The sequence below is a fragment of the Mesoplodon mirus genome, assembly GCF_964341445.2.
Source record: "Mesoplodon mirus genome assembly, chromosome: 11".
In the NCBI taxonomy this organism is placed as follows: Eukaryota; Metazoa; Chordata; class Mammalia; order Artiodactyla; family Ziphiidae; genus Mesoplodon; species Mesoplodon mirus.
Genome location: NC_138987.1, coordinates 99,450,827 through 99,468,789, shown reverse-complemented (window position 1 = coordinate 99,468,789; position 17,963 = coordinate 99,450,827). Strand labels below are relative to the sequence as shown.

Sequence of the window (17,963 nt, the reverse complement as noted above, 5' to 3'; positions counted from 1 at the left end):
CACCGAAGCTTTGTTGATGAGCCGAGGAGTGGGACTTCAGTGCCCTTTTCTTTTTTTTTTTTTTTTTTTTTTGCGGTACGCGGGCCTCTCACTGTTGTGGCCTCTCCCATTGCGGAGCACAGGCTCCGGACGCGCAGGCTCAGCGGCCATGGCTCACGGGCCCAGCCGCTCCGCGGCACGTGGGATCTTCCCGGACCGGGGCACGAACCCGCGTCCCCTGCATCGGCAGGCGGACTCCAACCACTGCGCCACCAGGGCAGCCCTTCAGGGCCCTTTGGATGAGCGTGGCCAGGCGGGGGCAGAGCAGAGCGCTTACACTGGGCGGCCCCTCTTCCTCTCCTACCGGCCCCCCAGGGCCTCAGCTGCTGAGGAAATAGCTATTGGCACAAATCCACGTGTAATCAGAAATGAGGGTGGAACGATCCAGGACAGTGGGGAGGCTGTTCTCACGGAACAAGGTGTGAGCTGGGGAGAAGAGAGAGATGAAAAGAAAGGAGAAGGTGGGGGTGGGGAGTGGGGGCCAGCCTGGGAGGTGCTGGCTGACTCCAAGGCCACGTTGGAGACTAGTAATGACAGCCCCTGGTACTGGCTCAGCTCTTAGGGGCCTCAGACGGTTCTCACACAGGCCGACTCCTCTGGGGCTGGGCTCTGTGAACCCCATTTTAAAGAGGAGGAGATAGCACCTCACAAAGGCAGACCACCTAGCCCTGATCACAGACCTCAGATCGAGCTCAGAGTGAAAAACAGGTCTCCTGACTCTCAGTCCAGCTGGTACGGTCTCTCCCGCATCAGAGAAATGATGTGGCAGCCGTGAGCCCTCAGGAGCCGGTCCAGGCTGAAGAGGACAAGAGGCATTCCAGTCGGGTGGCCGTGGGATCTGCCGGGAGCCAGCCGGACATCTGCCCCTCATGTGTGCACAGCACCCACGGGACCGCTGTGCCCAACCAGGAGACAGCAAGGTGCCATGTCTGTGACACACACTGGTTTTCGTTGCTGGGCTGCCACCTGAGTGGGGAAGGGGCTTAGAATAGTAGCACCGCTGTTGGTCCCTTTAAAGAAGCTGGGCTGCCCTCAGAATGAGCGCCCGCACCCCTGGGATGCAGGCCGGCCTCCGGCCCTGAGGTGCAGACTCAGCAGCTTAGGGCCCCGAAGAAGATCTGTGACAAGGGTCTGGTCGGTATGAATGTCCCCCTTGGCCAGAGCGGATGTGGTAGCTCTGTTCCTGCCCATGGCCTTGGTGATTAATGTCCTTCTGTCTTCCTGGCTAGATCTTGTAGATCTGAATCTGAAGGGCAGGGAGCAGTACACCTCATACCTGTTTCCCCAGGGCCTGGTGCGCTCAGCACAGAGCAGGTGTGGAGTAAACATCTGATGGGATCCCAGGAGGACATTTTCACACTCACACACCAGCCAGCCGCCCTGCCCAGCGCCTACCGGCGGCTAAGCGCGCTGTTAGGTGTGGGATGCAGGGCCAGGGGAGACGTGGCGCTGCTCTGGGGCTCTCAGCACCCTCTCGCTGGTGGCAGAGGTGCCGCCCCCCACCTGTCTTCTGGTCTCCTTTGTTTGCCAACTGGGCAGCGCAGACCTCTGCACAAGCCCGGGACGCAGGTGGTGTTTCATGGTAGGATGAAGGGCTCCTTCTGGATGCCCCCAAGCTCCTAGCGAGAGCATTCTTGGTGCTGTGCCCTGACCAGCCCTCCCGGAGCGCCGGTATCCCAGCGCACTCCAACACCACCCTTGGCAAGGCAGGATTCACGGGGGCAAGGCAGGACCTTACCTGGGCCACCTACTCTTCTCAGCCGGGTTGGGGGGTCCCGCCTGGAACGCAGGTCAGGAGTTGGTGGGGGGGCTCGCGCAGCTGCAGGAGACTCCGGAACCGCGTGCGCGCGTGCGCGGAGGGGGCGGGGCGGGCGGCGCGGGTCGCGAGGGCCTTTCCCACACCTCGCGCCTCCCCTGCGGTCCCAGCTCCCCGCGCGCCCTAGCCTGATCCACGTGTGCAGACACGCGCGCCTGTGTGTGTGTAGCCGGCAGACCTTGTGCCTGGGTCGGACAGGCCCCGTGGGCACAGGGAGCGGCGGCCAGCTGGACAGCGGCCGCTCTTCTTTCCCTTCCAGTCCTCCCCAGCACTTTCCTCTGGGGAGGTTTTCTTGGGTCGTGGTACCTCCAGCCATTCCCCTCCCCTCCCGCCCCCTTCTCTTCCCAGAAAGAGGCCAGCGCCTTGCGATGAAGGTTCTGGTTCACCCCGGCTCCGGAGCCCTTGACATTTAGCGAGGCTCGCGGTGCACTGGTGTAGGCACCAGGCAGACGCTAATCCCATTAAAGCTGTGGTGTCATCCGGGAGGGAGGCTGCCCCCCGTAGTCCTCGCGCTCATTGGCCGAATGCAAACCAGGGGGCGGGGCCGAGGGCCGGGGAGGGGGCTCCGGAGATTTCGGAGTCGGAGTCGGGCCGGGATTTCGCAGGGGGAGCCCAGCGGTTGAAGCTGCGGCGGATCCCTCGGCACTGCCCGCCGCGCGGCCGGGCAGCCCAGGGCCGGGGGCAGCTCCGCAAAGTCGCGGGTCGAGAGGAGGCGGGCGCCCGTAAAGTGGCCGGGCCGGGCCGGGCTGGGACGGGGAGAGGGGTGCCGGGGAGCCCGGAGCCGGGCGCCCGGGTGCCTCGTGTGGAGCTGCGGTGCGCCCGGGAGGCGAGCCGACGCTCGGGAACGAGCAAGCAAATCGCTGCCTCCCCAAAGACGCTAAGTTACGCAGGCCAGCCGGTTCCCGGGGAGCGCGCGTGGAGCCGCGCCGCGGCGCGCCGCAGAGCCCTCCCGGGCCGGCCGGCGAGGAGCGGGGCGCCGGCACCCCCAGCGCGGGGTCCGGCCGGCAGTGCTCCCCGGGACTGAGCGGCGGCGTGCGAGGCTCCTCCGACCCGCCCGCAGCCCGCGCCCGACTCGGGCGCCCCCTCCGTGCCACTCCGGGAGCGATGCCCCCCGCCCCCCGCGTCCCCCGGGAGCGACGCGATCATGGAGAAGTCGAGTAGCGAGGATTCTTCGATCCACCGGAGTCCATCTTTGGACAGCAAGGACTCGGACTTTGCCAAGCCGTCCACCTCGGGCCGCCCGTTCGGCCGCGGCTTCACGGCCGGCGCCTTCTACGGCACCGCGGGCTCCCGCGGCCAGAGCCGCGCCGAGGCTGGCGTGAAGACCGACAAGTACAATGCACCCAAAGGCAGCAAGTACGTGGTGTTTTACCTGGACCTGTCCTTTGTTCTCCTCCTAGAATTTAAGAAGTGCAACATGGCCAGAGGCTGCCTCTGCTGCTTGAAGTACACGATGTTCCTCTTCAATCTGATATTCTGGGTAAGTCCCTCCCGGTATCTCTCCGTGGTCTCCTCTCTTCTTTGCTTAAGCACGATACCCTCTTCCCGTTCGGAGCTGCATCGCTCTGCTCTCTGCACAGCGGTAAGTGGGTTTTAGAAAACCGTTCCCCCGACCCCCCCCCCACTTTCATTCATCTTTCTCTTCCCTTCTCTCTCCTTGGTGGCTGAATGGAGGCTGCAACTTGCCTGTCTTCCAGGAGAGACTTGTTCTACTCCTGGGAGGCTGCTGAAGTTTGCCGTCACCTTCTCCCCCTGTAAGAATCCCGTGCCCCCAACTGGGTAACGTGCAGAAGTAGGTGTGGTGTCGGAATTTTTAGCAGCCGTGACCTTGATTTTAATTCAAGCATGAGTGCGGGTGGTTTTCCGAGTTTCTTCTTGTATGCCTCCTGAACATGCACGAACACAGTCTGCGCCAACTTATGGGCATGAGATGGGGAGAGTGGTAGAGGTCACGCCCTCCTGATCCTTTCAGTGAATCCCAGGAAAAGGAGAAGGAGCCCCTATCCCAGGCCGAGGGGCCCGCTCTCTGGCCTGCAGCTCTGCCCCCGAGTGAGGGCTTGTGTGGAGAGGGAGGGTGTGGGAGGGATGCTGCCGTCGGGTGGCGGCAGCTGCTTTTGAGGGATTGCAGTGGACTGGGCAGGGAGCGGGCCGGCCATGTGCTCCCGCCGTGGGACCCAGAGCCTGGAAGGGACAAAGGGAGTGCCCCATCCTTGGTGAGAGAGGAGGCTCTAGAGAAGGTGCCAGTGGGTGCGGCAGCTCGGAACTGTGCTCAGTCCCCTGTTATTCTCTTGACCCTGTGTGCCCCTGTGCACGAGAAGTACTAGGCGAATTTGAAAACTTCGTAAATGCCTGTCTAACTCTTCCTTCCTCCCGACTTCTGCCTCCGCCTTTCTTTTCTGGAGCCCAGACTTCGTCAGCACAGATGTTTGGCTCTGCCCCAGGGCTGTCCTCCTCCCTTTTGGAGGCTGTCCGCTGCCCATGGTCCAGGAGGAGCACGGGGGCAGGAGAGTCACCCAGTGCGGGGGGGCTGCGTGCGGTGTGCTTTGGTGTTCAGTGCTTGTGTGAACTGACCCACTTTAACTGAAAAACTTTCATGGGTGTGTATGGGTGGGTGACTTTTCCCTGGGAAGGGGGAGAGCTCAGGCCTGGGCTGGAGGAGGACTGGGCTCTGGCCTTGGTTCTGCATTAGCTCTTCGTGTGACCTTGGGCAAATCACTTTATCCCTAAGGACTGGGTTTCCTTTCTATTCCAATGGGGGGGGGGCGGTCGTGATGGTCCCCCTCACAGCCTCGCCTCCTTCGTTATGGGACGTCCTGCCTCCTTACCTTCTCTCTGGGGAGGGATCCCCCTTCCCTTCTCTTCCGAGGAGCCTGGTCTGAGATCTTTTGAGCAGGATTTCCCCAGGTCTGGGTCTGGGTCACTGCTGGTAAGATGTTACCTGTCCTCTGGTGAGCGTTTTGTGGAAACCGGGGCAGATCCACTGGAATGTCAAGAATGATCTTGTGGCTGCCTCTGGGCAAGTCCTCCTGGTCCTCTGGCTCGTTTGCCAGCATCCGTGTCAGCCAAGCACTGGTGTGTGTTTCTCTGGGGCCTGGGGATTTCCATGAATGCTGCCCATTCATTGTGCACGGCTTCCCTCTCTGTCCTTGTTCACAGTCTCCGCCTACCTTTCTGCCTTTCTGCCTTTCTGCCTTGCCCCACTCTTACTAGAAAGACCCTCCTGGGATGCTCGGTGCCCTGGCCAGTACCTCCCGCTCAGACGCTCTCCTCCCCGCCCCCACCCCGCCACCTGCTGGCCAGAGTAGGTATAACTGCGTGTGCCGCCTCTTTTTCTCTCCGGGCGTTTAGGGACCTCCCCACGCGCTAGCTAGTGCTGTGGTCTGTGCCCTGCACATGGAAGGCACTGGTTGTGTGTTTGTGAGTGAATGAAGGGAGGGTCGGCGCAGTAAACCCACACATGTGGTAGGGATTCCCAGTCCCACCTGACTGGAAAGAGAAGTTAGTTCTCAAACTTGCCGGTGATGAAGGCTGTCCTAGCGCCTTAGCTGTGGGGTGTGACAAGCGACTCTCTCTTCGTGTGGTTAATGAACCGTTCAGTGGAATGGCCTTCCTTTTTGGTTATAGTGAGAGAACTTACTCTTCCTAATAAGAAAGTGCCTACTCCCTCTCTCTTACCAGGCAAGGACTTGATTTCTCCTAGTCTCTGACTTTTCTGGCTACTTAATATTTTCAGAATTCCCACAACGTGCTATGAGCTGGGAAAAATTTTGAGTCTCAAAGACCCAGGTCCTTCATGCTTGTAGCGTATGGGATGATGAAATAAGGCCTAGACCTTAGGAGAGATGGAAAATTCAGCAGAAGAGAAACGGATGCTTGTGTGTGTGAGAGTGCTGGCCACTGCGTTTCTTGGCAGGTAGATGAGCAGGTGTAGCCAGGACTTGGGCTTGTGCGTCCCTGTGCCCCCGTCCAGCAAAGGCTTCCTGCGGGAGGTGCTTGGGCCTGAAATAGAAGGAGCAGTGGAGGGAAGAGCCAACTCGGAAGAGAAGGAGCGAAGGCGGGTGGTGGTGTTGGTGAGGCAGGACCTCTGGAGACCCCTGCTGCTTCCCAGGGCACCAGGGAGGCAAGGACAGACGTGAGGGAGAGGGTGGGCGCGAGGGGGTGTGTGGGGCTGGTCAGCGCCGCGCCCTCTGGGACCCAGAGCAGGTGTTAGAAATTATGTAGCCATGACTTTCTAGTCTCATGGCTCAGAGCCCCAAAGGAGGCTTTTCTGAGGCATTAGAGTTGAACCTGAGGCCTGCAATCAGTAGATCGAGATCTCCCTATAGATCCTGAAGCCCACCTGGTCGTTCTCCAAACCCACCGCTGTGGCCACACCGCCTGCCCCCCGGGAGCCCGTTGGGAGGAGCCCCGCTGCCAGGAGAGGTGCAGCTGTCTCGCACTGCAGCCCCCCGCAGCCCCCCGCAGGCCTGAGCGGGCCTGGCTCCTTGCCACTGCGTGGAGCTTCTAGGGTATTGGTGTTGGCGGGGGCCCGGGTGACATCACGGGGGGCAGGATGGAGGCGGAGCTGTGCGCTGGCCTCCCCCCCCCCAACCTCCTCCTTCCGAGGAAGGAAAGGGCAGGTGCCTTGCAGGCTGCTGGGTGCCTGCCTGTGGTGGGGGGGGAAGGGGTGGCGTCCAGGTCTGCCCCTGGCACCACCGCCTAGAGCCAGCCGGTGCTAGCCAGGTTGGCGCCCAGGGCAGCGTTTCTGAGGGCCTGACATAGACGGTGGGGTAGAGGTCAGCCTGCCTGAGTGAGCCCCACCTCCTCTGTGCCCATGCACGCCCCACCTGGAACGCTGGCTTCCAGGTGGATGCGAAATGAGCTGGCCCAGAAGGTTCCCCATGCGGAGGGGCCTGTCCGCCAGCACTCCAGCCGCCCCAGGTGTCTCTCCTCGTCTCAGCCCCGTCTCTCAGTCCTCCCGGGACCATCTGGTGGAATACTCCGGGCAGAGATTAAGTGAAGCTAAGCCCCTCCAGGAGGGCACAAAAGGCTCAGAGCTTTCAACTCTGAGTATCGGGGCGAGCGCTGAGTGCTGGGGGCCTTTGTCCCTTTCCCGGGACGGCAAATCGTGATCCCGTCCCACCTCCTCCCACCCCAAATTGGGCTCCTATCTGATGGGGGCGGTGGTTGGGAGTAGGGCTGGCGTGGTTAGTGTAATTGCCACTCAGAATAATGGTCACTTTGCATGCTCACCAGCAGAGCTGTCCCGTCACTTTAAATCAAGGCTGGCAGAGCAGTGACATTCTGGCCTCACCGGAAAGTCTATTCCTTGTGGATTGGTCCCTTAAGAAAGGCCAATTAGCCAAGGAGGCAGCGTTCAGGGTGCCTGCCGGGGCAGGAGAAGGGCCGGCGCAGGGCTGCCTGCGCTGGGTGTCGGGCGGGCACCCTGATTAACCTCCCCTACATGGGGGCAGGCCTTCGCGGCCTGGCCCCTCTCGGGCCGCTCACTGTTCCTCTGGGTGCGGGCAGCTTGGTCATGGCTCTCCAGCCACCTTGGAGGCACGCGTTTGGTCCTGGCTTGGTCTCCAGTGGCTGCCGTAGCTGCCCTGTGTCCGTGAAGCCCAGGATAGGGTCTGGTACAATCTGGGCTGGGCGGCCTGGGGTGTCCTGAGTCTGTGGGCTGCCTTCCGTCTGGGAATGGAAGTCGTGAGTGGGCTTAGGGGTCAGAACAGAGTCCTAACAGGAGATACAGGCCAAGCTGGGCAGCAAGAGGTACGTGTGTAGAGGCTTCTCAAAGACTCCGGCCGGCTCCCCAGAGGGCGGCTACACGTGGGTCCTGATCCTCAGGGTGGGTCAGGCCTGGCTCTGCTCGGGGAGGGGGGCTGATGCCCCGAGACCCGGGAATGTGGCCGTGAGGGAATGCCGGCTCTGTGTTCGCTTCCTTTCCAAAGCATTAAAAATTGAACTTCCTTGTCTTGATTTCTATTTTTAAATCATGTCGGAGCCAGCATTGGTGTCAGTCAAGAGGGGGTGGGGGAGGAGGAGGGCAGGGAAGAGAGGGTTCCGCCGAAACAGGGGGAGTGCTGTCACCCCGGTGGGGAAGGGCCGCGGGCCTGCCCCCCATCCCGCTGTCCTGAGGAGCACAGAAAAAGCCACAGGCCTCCTCCCCAGGCCTCCGCAGAGGATGGGGCCTCGCCCTCCCCTGCCTCCGCGTGCCTGGCTGCCCTTGGCTGAACTTGGCGGCGGGCTGTGGGGCTTACTGGGCTGTAGGGTCCCAATCGAGCCGGTTCACTCATGCCACAACTATTTCCTGAATGCCCGCTGCGTGCGCAGGAGCCTGCAGCGCTGAGGACCGGCTGACTGGGCTCGCACAGGGCAGATCAGCTTTCCCGGGCCAGGAAGTCGTGGATGGAGAGGTCACCTGGCCCGTCCTCCCCCAGGCACCAGAACACGGAGCCCCCCTCCCCCTCCCCAGCATCCTGGGCCGGGGCAGCGGCAGGCCTGGACTCAGCATCCGTCCCGGGGGCCTGACTTGACCTGTCCTTCCCTTCCCCCACGCCGTGTGATGGCTGTCTCGCTCCCTCTAAAATGTTTGCGTCCATCAGAAATAAAGGGGAGGAAAAACAGCCCGTTTCTTTTACGAGCATCTGAGCTTGGAAAAAAGAATTAGTGAGTTGTGTCTTTTCTGTTTCTTCTTATGGAAAGGGCTGAGTGGGCACTCTGTGGCTAGTGTGCCCTGTGTGCATTTATCGAGCACCTGCTGTTAGCCAGGTCCCTGGGAGCAGTCAGGTGCATAAACAGATAATTACACTTCTGGGCAGTAAGTGCTCAGTCGAGCTTCTAAGTAGAGTAATTAATACTGCTTAATAGAGACAAGATACAGAGATGACAGTGACAGCTGGACTTGGAAGGATTGATAGGAGTTTGCTGGATAGGTGAGGATGGGGTTCCGGGCTGGGGAGAAGGGTGATCCAGACTGAGCCCCCTGCACGTGTGCAATGGGCTGAACATAGGGAAACAAAGGGCGGTATCAGCCTGGTGGTGCCAGCTGAGGGCGGCTTCCTGGTGAGTTCGGCCTGTGTTCCGAGGACGAGGTGCTGGGGATGCCGTTAGGTTTGTCACCAGGCCTCTGCGGAACGGGATGCTTTGCTTTTCGGGCGGTGACCCCCGAGACAGGTCTTGGGGTGCCGCTCGGGCTGCAAAATGTCGCTGTCGCTGATGCAGCTTACGGAGACCTGCTTCCGTGGTTCCAGTTAGCAGGCTCTGAGGCTGAGGCAAACCCGTCGGGCAGAGTTAAGTCTTCTGAGCCAGCTTTGTCTCTGCTCACGTTTGAAAGCTAATCTCCTAGCAGGAGTCGGGGCGGGGGGGGGGCGGGGGGCATTGGGGCAGGGACATTAGAAGTGGCGCGTGGAGGGGAGGGTGAGCAGCTCGGGGTGGAGAAGGGGCTCTCACCCCACACCCCCCGCTCTTCCTCCCCCAGCCCCAGGACCTCAGGGGGCCTGAAATCTCTTTTAACGTGGTCGGTCCGTGCTTCCATTCGGATGGGTTCCGGCGTCTCCTCCCTCGGGCCCCGGCAGGCCCCCTGAGAGCCTGCAGGAAGGCCCTGCAAGGGAAGGGAACAGGGTTTCAAATCCTCTTCCTCATGTGGGCAGCTCAGTACCACGCAGGAGGCCGGGTTAGGTGGCTGGTGCGGGGGTGACTGCCTTCAGGGAGCTTCCCATCCGTTCCGGGGCTCTCCCCTAGGATGTAGGTTCGAATCACCCAGGCAGCTGTGTACACGGACAGAGGCCGCTGTGCCCCTTGACCTCCGACCTGCTGACTCGGAGCGCGCAGGAATGAGGCCTGTGTTGTGAAGCGTTCCTACCCCGCCTGGTGCCTGGGCTTCCGCACGTGTGACAGTATCACCTGTCCTGCAGGGCTGTTGCCAGGGGCCCAGGTGAGGCGGTGTGTGCATGACACAGGTCCGCTTCTTAGCGGGATGCTGGCACGCCAGGCTCAGTGACAGTGGTTGCAGGTGTTGTCACCGCCCTCCTGCAGTGACAGCATGGACCCCCAGGGAGCCCCCCACAGTGAGTCAGGTGCCCAGGGCTGGCGTGACAGGGCTGGGCGGGGCTTTGGAGCCTGGACGGAGCTCCAGATGTCTTGTTGGGCTGGGGAGAGTTCCAGACGTCCTCTGGTCTCAGGGATACGTGGTAGAAATGGGGAGGAGGCTCTGTGGGAACGGAGGACGGGGCGAAGGCAGTGCGGGAGGGCCGGGGTCTCGGACGCGGGGGCCTGCAGCTGCCCGGCCACACTGCACTCCTCTCAGTCGGGCCACGCCCTCCCCTGCCTCCCTTCGTTCCTGGCGCCATGGATCGGCCGGCTGGGCCTGTGGTCACATGGCAGGGTCCCACGGTCCTCTGCCCTGGGCGCTCCAAGGGCAGGTCACGGTGCACACTCAGGGTTGGGCTCTGCTGGGCAGCTTGGCTGTGACCTGAGCTGACAAAAGACAGGCAACTGGGGCCTCCAGGTCACTTTACTAACCAGAAAAATGGTGGCTTAAGACTTTTTTCAAATAGCAGAATATATCCTATCTAAATTCATAGAAAGACGTATATAACGAACATGTGCCCACCAGGTAGTTTAAGGAATGAAATGTCATGTACACCTGCGAAGCCTCTGTGCGGTCCTCCCTGGTCTCGCCCCAGCATCCTGCCTAGAGAGAACCATTCTCCTTACATTTTGTGTTAAGTCTATTTCTTTACGGTTTTCCCGCGTGTGTATGCATCCTTAAACACCACATCGTTTGGCTTGGCTTGTTTTTAAACTTTTGGTAGTTGGAAGCGTTCTGAATTTTTAAAATTCAGCGTTACGTTTATTGATTCATCCGTGTTGATATATGTGATGATAGTGCGTTTATTTTTGCTGCTCCACGGGATTCCGTGATGTGTGTGTGCAGCAGTGTATTCTTCTGGTGATGACGTTTGGGTTATTTCCTTCTTTGCAAACATGCTTCTGGAGACGTTCTGGAATAAGCCTCTTGGTGCACATATGCCAGAGCGTCTCTGGGGCCTCGCTTCTGAAAGTGTCTCTGGAGGAGCAGCTCTTCCCTTCCAGTCTTTGGACAGGGCTCTGCTGTGCATGACTGGTACCCGGCTCCAGCCAGAGGTGACCCCACTGCATCCCCGAGCTTGTTGATCGTGCACTTGAATGTTCTGGCCATGTCAAATGGCTGTAAAGTTCCTCAGCGTTGAGCCAGTCCATGGACCACACGTGGAGAGCTGCTTTAGGAAACATAGCAAAGATGGGCATTGATGAGTTTTAGAATCCTTGCGTTTCCACCTTATTGGAGAATGACAAATTATTTTCCAAGCTGGAAACATCAACTGACATCTCCCCCAGTGGAATGCAATTGAAAATGGGAAGTCTGGGGCATTCTCCGATAAGGTGGGTGTAAAATGCTGTGTTATGTTTTAAATGTGCATTTCTCTGATGATTAGTCAACACCTTTTCATAGGTTTATCAGCCATTCTTTTCTCTTCTGTGAATGCCTCTTGATGTTTTCGTCCATTTTCCTATAGAGTTGTTGGCTTTTTCTTCCTAAGTTTTAGGAGTTTTATTCATGTCCTGGATACTCATCCGTTGTCTGCTAAGTGTACCAGAAACACAGTTGACAGCTTCCAGTTTGTAGCTTGTCTTTTCACTTTCTTCAGAGATCTTTTGATAAACAAATTCTTTAAATTAATATAGTCAAACTTAGTCTCTTTTCTTTGTGAGACGGTACTTTTTATGTATTATTTAACCTAACATCTCAGGGACATCTTTATGTCCCTGGGAATAAGACAGTGCTTTTGTCACAACATAATAGACGCTCATATTCATGAGGGTCTGAATGAGTGAATGCATGATCAAAGGCGAGCCCCTGTATTTATTTCTGAAGGCTTTACTTTTCATATTTAAGTGCTTCGTAGCTCTGGAATGTATATCTGCGTGCGATGTGAGCAGGGCTCCGACTCCCCTCTCCCCTTGTAACATCAGCTGCTTGAGCCCCCCCAGCTGGCCAGGCCCCTTCTCCCCCACTGGTGGGTACCTTGCACCTTTCCCTGTGCTACACCGTCTGAATTACGGCCACTTTACAACAAGTCTCCGTAAGTGGTAGGGCAAGTCCGTTCATCTTATGCTTTTCAAGAATGCTTGGGCTGTTCTCGGCCCTTTGTTCTTTTGTGTAAGTTTTGGAATCAGTTTGTGTAGTTTCACCAAAAATCGATCCATCAAGCCCACCCCCCAGCCCTGGTGGTATTTTGATTGTCCTTTCATTGAACCTCTTGATCAACTCGGGGAGAATCGCCATCTTTGTGTTTGCATTCATGAATAGAAATTGTATTCTCAACGTGCATTTCTGTTCACGGACGTGGTTTACTCCACGTATTAGGCCTCTAATGTTCTCCGTGAGGGTCTTACATGTTTTCCGCCGAGTGCAGACTTTTGAACCTCCATCCTTTGCCAGGGGTGGCTCTGGTGTGAGGGATGACAGGGCGGTGGCTATGAAAGGACAGAAAGTAGGGTTAGAGGCTCCTCTGGGACAAGAGGAGCTGAGGGAACCCCAAAACCAAACACCACTCGCTCCCTGGTGCCTGTCCAGGGGCTCCACGTGGCCCGTGCTTGAGTCAGGCGGGGGTGTGCGTGTCTCCCTCCAGCTGCTGTCCTCCCCCCGGGCAGGGAAGGCCGTTTCAGAAGTCTCAGAACGCAGGACCCTGTGGTCCAGAGTAGAAGCAGAAGGGGTGGGGTCAGGGGGCAGCCAGTGTGTGTCTGTCTCTGTGTGAAGATGCTGTGATAGCACAGAGGGCGGGGCAAGTTCCTGAGGGTGTTTACAATGGCCCCACTGCATGGCATGAGGTTCCCCGAGCAGCTGTCGAACCCACGCCCCCAGCAGTGGAAACGTGGAGTCTTAACCACCAGACCGCCAGGAGGTCCCCCTGAGGGTTTTAAAATGTCCTCGTGTTCCACTGGTCTGGTTCTGCGCTTGCATCTTCCCCAGGGTACCCAGATTGTACGTTCTCAGAGCTTCCCCCAATACGCACACATTCACAGTTATGTATGCATATATGTGTGCACATGTGTATACAGACCTAATGCGGTATTTATGTATAAACGTGTGTGTATGCCGTGTGAGTATATAAACAGTCAAAACACATTTGTAGTGTAAGTATGTGCGTATATATTTATACATCTATGAACATGCACATTTAGAGAGATTCCCTCCAAGTGTGTGTGACCTTGGGTATAAGCTGGCATCTTCATCTAAGCATCTCACGTTCTAGATGGATTCTGTACAAGCTGAGGCTCCCAGATTGCAAGCACCGCACACCAGGCAGGGCTAACTCAGGAGCACAGAATGTATCTCCCCATTTATCTCTCTGTCTGTGAGCAGTTCCCAGCAGTGGCAGTTGGCATCTGGGGGCAAATCACTTGAGCAGCCGTCTCTTATTTTTGCCGGCCCAGCTTTCTTTTCCCTTCTCTGGGTACCCGCACCCCTGTTTTTCTCTCTATGGGTCTTTCAGTATCTATGAAGGATACCAGGTGAGCTCACAGGCTAGGAGGGAAGGCTGAGCAGCAGACCACACGTGGGCCAGGGACCAGGGTGCTCCGGGGGTCCGGTACCAGGAGCTGATGGTGAGCTTCACCCCGTGGACTCTGTCAGGATGCGTCAGCTCCTGCTGCTTTGGCCCTTGGATCTCACTCTTCAAGATCCAGGAGAGTCGAGATCTGGGAGGGAGTCTGGCTGGTCACGAGCCCACCCTTGGGCGGGGGTGAGCAGAGCACGCTGCTTGACGGGACAGGGCCATCTGCACTGGGGAGGAGGAGGATATCCTGAAGAAAAACGGGTGCTGATACCAAAAGAAGGGGAGGGCAAAATGGTAGATGAAGTGTTCGGCTCCCCAGTGCCAGATGCTGCTGCTGCTGGGATGTGCTCATCCCCTGAGATGTAGCTGCCCCACTTCCTGGAGAGAGGGGGCAGGAGCAGGTGGGGAAGCGAGACCCAGGGCGGTGGAGCAGCTGCTGCCCCGTGCAGCGGCCCTGGCTCTGTTCACATGGCCACGCCAACTGCCTCTGCTGGTGAGATGGGCAGCCTGGGTGCTCCTCTGTGTGCCCAGCGCCTGGCTGTGCCATCCAGGTGTGTGTGAGTCGCTCAGGGGTAGGTGTTCTGGGTTCCCCAGAGGCAGGCCACTCTTCGGGGCATCTCCCGGCAAAGCACACTCCTGGATCCTAGCCAGTCAGCCCCTTTCCACACCCCTCCCCAGTGACCACCACTGGGCAGAGGCCCGGCCAGCCGATGCTCTGGGGTGTGCCTGCCGGGCCGTGCTGTTCTTTTAGCCCTGCCCCGGGTTGTCCTGACCTTCCTCGGTGCTGAGTCCCAGGAGTCCCCAAAATGTGTCCTCAGGGATGAGCCCTGGTTCGCTAACCCCCAGGCTTGCCTGGATGAGGGGGAGGCACGTGAGAAGGGGGGCCCGAGCCAGCAGGGTGCAGACCTGGAGCAGGACCCTGGGAAGGAGGGGAGCATGGAGGAGGAGGAGGTCCTCCACAGGGTGCCAGCCTGTGGGCACCCCTCGTGGGGGAGGGGACCCTGCGTTGAGTGCCTGCCGTGTCTGGGGACGGAGCTGGGTGCTCTCCTGACCCTGGCGGGGGGTGTCAGCGTGTCCGCGTCCAGCCCCTGCCGTCTGTCTTCTGAGCACAGCAGGCTTGATGGAGAAAGCAGGTCTCAGGAAGTAGCTGAGGGCCAGAAAGGACAGGGCTCCAGGACCCGGAGGATGGGAGGTGTACCGCTGGGGAGAAGGCAGGGCAGGAGGACAGTCACGAGAAGGTTCTGGATGAGAGGGGGCGGGGGGAGCATGGAGGACGAGGGGGCAGGAAAAAGAAGGTGGTATGGGCTTCCCTGGTGGCGCAGTGGTTGGGAGTCCGCCTGCCGATGCAGGGGACACGGGTTCATGCCCCGGTCCGGGAGGATCCCACATGCCGCGGAGCGGCTGGGCCTGTGAGCCATGGCCGCTGAGCCTGCGCGTCCGGAGCCTGTGCTCTGCAACGGGAGAGGCCACAACAGTGAGAGGCCCGCGTACTGCAAAAAAAAAAAAAAAAAAAAGAAGGTGGTATGGAAGACGAAGAGGCTAATGCATAGGGCTTGAAGCAGAGTGTGGTGGGCAAGGACTTGCTCCCTGGCACAGTCCATGGTAGCCAGTGGACGGTAGAGACTGCAGGTGGCAGGTTTGGAGAACAGGTGAATGTGGCCTGGCCCACAGACCCCAACGCCCCTTTGCAGGGGGCTCTAAGGAAAAGGCAGCTGCTGGTGGGACCTTCCCGAGCCTTCTGTGCTGGAGCAGCGGCCCCAGGGTTCTCTCTGCGGACGGTCATGTGTGTTCCCAGGCCCAACCGTGCTCCCCGCCTGTGGGCAAGAGCGAGTGACAGCTTGTCAGACTGATGAGCCTGGGCCCTGGGCAAGAGACCTTTGATGTCTGAGTCATTTAGGACACGAGTCCTGACTGGGCCCTGAGGCCTGAGGACCCTCAGGGGGGCCGGGGGAAGGAACGTGGATGCAGTCAGGAGAGCTGAGTGCACAAGGTGCTTGATTCATTACCATTTATGGCAGCCAAAGAGAGCGGTGCAGGCCCGCCCCCTCCCCTCCGCCTCGAGCCCCCCTCTGCCTGCCCCTTTCTCAGCCTGCCTGATGGGAGGAGGGGCGTCTGTGTGGAAAGCGCATGTTGAGCTGAAAGCTGTGGGAGGATTGACAGGATTCTCAGCATTGCTGATTTGTTTCCTCTCCTTCCTCGTGGATGGAGGCTCCTCACATCTTATTGCGGTTGGGTGGGCAAGGCAGGGCAGACGCCCCTCCAGCAGCCTGCGAGATCCTGGTGGGCCCAGCCACCAAGCCTACATTTCCTCCCCGTTCTACAATAGAAGTGCCGAGTCCCGCTTTTCATGTAAGACATGCACCAGTTAACTCTTCAGTGGCACCTGGGATCCAGGTGGGAGAGTGGGAAAGAGCAGCGCATGGTCACAGAGCCCTGGGTTCTAGCCCCAGCAGTTGCTAACTGGCTGTGTGGCCCTGGACAAGTTACTTCCCCTCTCTGGGCCTAAGTTTCCACATCTGCACAATGGTAGACTTGGACCAGCTCACCTCGAAGACCCCTTCGGGCTCTGGCATCCTGTGATTTTTATTCAGTTCTTTTGGTCCCTTTGTGTTTTCGAAGAGCTGGTGATTCTTGAGATGCTTTATCTTCCTGTTCCTCTTGGGTGGAGCAAGGGACCAGGGATGGAGTTCTTTACGTCTCACAAGTGGGGAGACCGAGGCCAGAGTGAGGGAGGACCCGTCAGGCAGGACTGGGTGTGTCCTGCGTGTGCTGGAACTTGCCCTCTGAGCCTCATCAAACTGCCCCAGGTTCTGTTCTGCCTCGGGGCTCCCAGCTGGGAGCTGGGCCCAGGCCCAGGGGCTCTGGATTCCATGGCCCACCCGAGGGCAGGAAGAGATGGGAGTCTGGCTAGGCATTCAGCCACAGCAGCCCCCGCTTCCCTGCCTGGGAGGGCTGTCACCACCAAGCAGGTAACCAGGGCGGGCTGCTTTATTCAACGCCCCTAGTGCCGCGTTTGACACCCAGCGCGCTGTGCGGCTCCCTTCCTCTTGTTAGAAAGACGCCTTAATGACGACTGTTCCAACTACACCCTCCAGCACTAGGAAGGGCTTTCTTTTCCCTCCTGCTTCCCCAGCCCCTGCCTCCGCCTCCAGCCTCTGTCTCTCCCTCTGCCCGCTTCCATCCGGGCCGCCGGCACCTCCCCGTCCAGCTGTACTTGGCAGCCGCTGCCTTTGAGAAAACAAACAAACAAACAAACATCCCCCCCTCCCAACTCACGGCTCCAGGCTGTGATGGTGTCCCTTCCTTGTGAAAACAGGGACTGTCCCGCTCCCCCACCGGAAAGGACACATGCAGGTTCACTTCCCGCCGTCCACCACCGCTGGCTGCGTCTCCCCTTCCTCTCAGCCCCTCCTCTGTCCTTCCGACTTTGTCGTGAGGGCTGCGGGCTCGTGTGGAAAAAGGCTTGACGGGAGTGCGGTTTCCCCTCGCAGCCCTGCCTTGGCTTTCCTGTGGGGCTTCTGCTTCTCATCTGCAAGATGGGGATAAACCTTAACTCTTGGCTGGCCAGCCGGGGAGAGTTGTCCGGAGGACACACCGAGGTGTTTGGGAAGGTCTCTGAAGTCTGTAAAGGGCGATGCTGATGTAAACTGGGATGTTCTTTCTGTAACTTCCCATGGTGCTGTGTCCGTGTTTCCATTTCACGGTGGGCCCGAAGGCCCGCAGTGGGTGTTCCCTGAGGCATTTCACCCTCCAGGCAGCCTCGCTGTGTGGTCCTGGTTCCCGCAGGCTGCCTGCCCAGGTGCCCACGGAGGCTGACACCTCAGCAGAGCCCGCTCGAGGCTGCCCGCGAAGTGGGGTGTTGGGCGGGAGCCCCCTCAGACATCCCCGAGGCTCTACGCTGGGTCAGAGGAGAGAAGGTGGGCCGGACAGGGAGCAGCTGCAAGCGCCAGAGAGAGCTGCTCTGTCACGCTGGTTCAGGCTCCTGGCTGCTGTCAGGGGTCCTGAGAGCACGGTGGGATACCCTGTGTGTCCCAGGATCACAGAGCATGGACCCTGTGACCCAGGGCTGCTGTTCGGGCCCCGCCCCGCTCTGTGCTGGAGGAGCCTCCCAGGCAGGCCCTTTTCTGGCGGCCCTGAGTCTGCGCTGGGACTGGTGGGAGTTTGGGTGCATTTGCTTCTTGGCTTTAACTGCCCCTTGGGAATGTGCAACCCGGGCTTCCGTCCTCTGCTGGACAGAGCCACTGGCTTGTGCTTCAACCGTGGAGATAGGTTTCGGGGGCAGGATGCTCGCCTGCATCGCTGTGGACCCACACGAGGGGACCAGGACCCTTTTCCTCCCACCCCGGGCACTCACACCAGGGCAGGTGGGTCTGAGGGTGGGGCGGGGTGGGGCGGGGGGCAGCTTCTCCAAACTCGTCCTCCCCGTTTTGTGGTGTCTTGGAGCCACCCGAAGCACGTCTTCCCCTTAGAGCGTCAAAGGCCTTATTTTGCTTTTAGGGAGGCTGAATCGTAGGGGAGGTGTTATG

The 17,963-nt window shown here is 59.2% G+C and overlaps 1 protein-coding gene across 4 annotated transcripts in view; it reads left to right on the top strand.

Annotated features, from left to right (window-relative positions):
• Window positions 1-17,963, top strand: part of TSPAN9 (tetraspanin 9) — a 182,130-nt gene that overhangs the window by 100,105 nt on the left and 64,062 nt on the right. For 3 of the 4 annotated variants that reach the window (XM_082636553.1, XM_082636552.1, XM_082636554.1), the window contains one exon: window positions 3,256-3,335. In XM_082636553.1, coding sequence (XP_082492679.1) covers window positions 3,273-3,335 — 63 coding nt within the window. In that variant the 5' untranslated portion in view covers window positions 3,256-3,272. Of the gene's footprint in view, window positions 1-2,443; window positions 3,336-17,963 lie in introns of those variants that run through there. The other variant, XM_082636551.1, reaches the window with a different exon arrangement.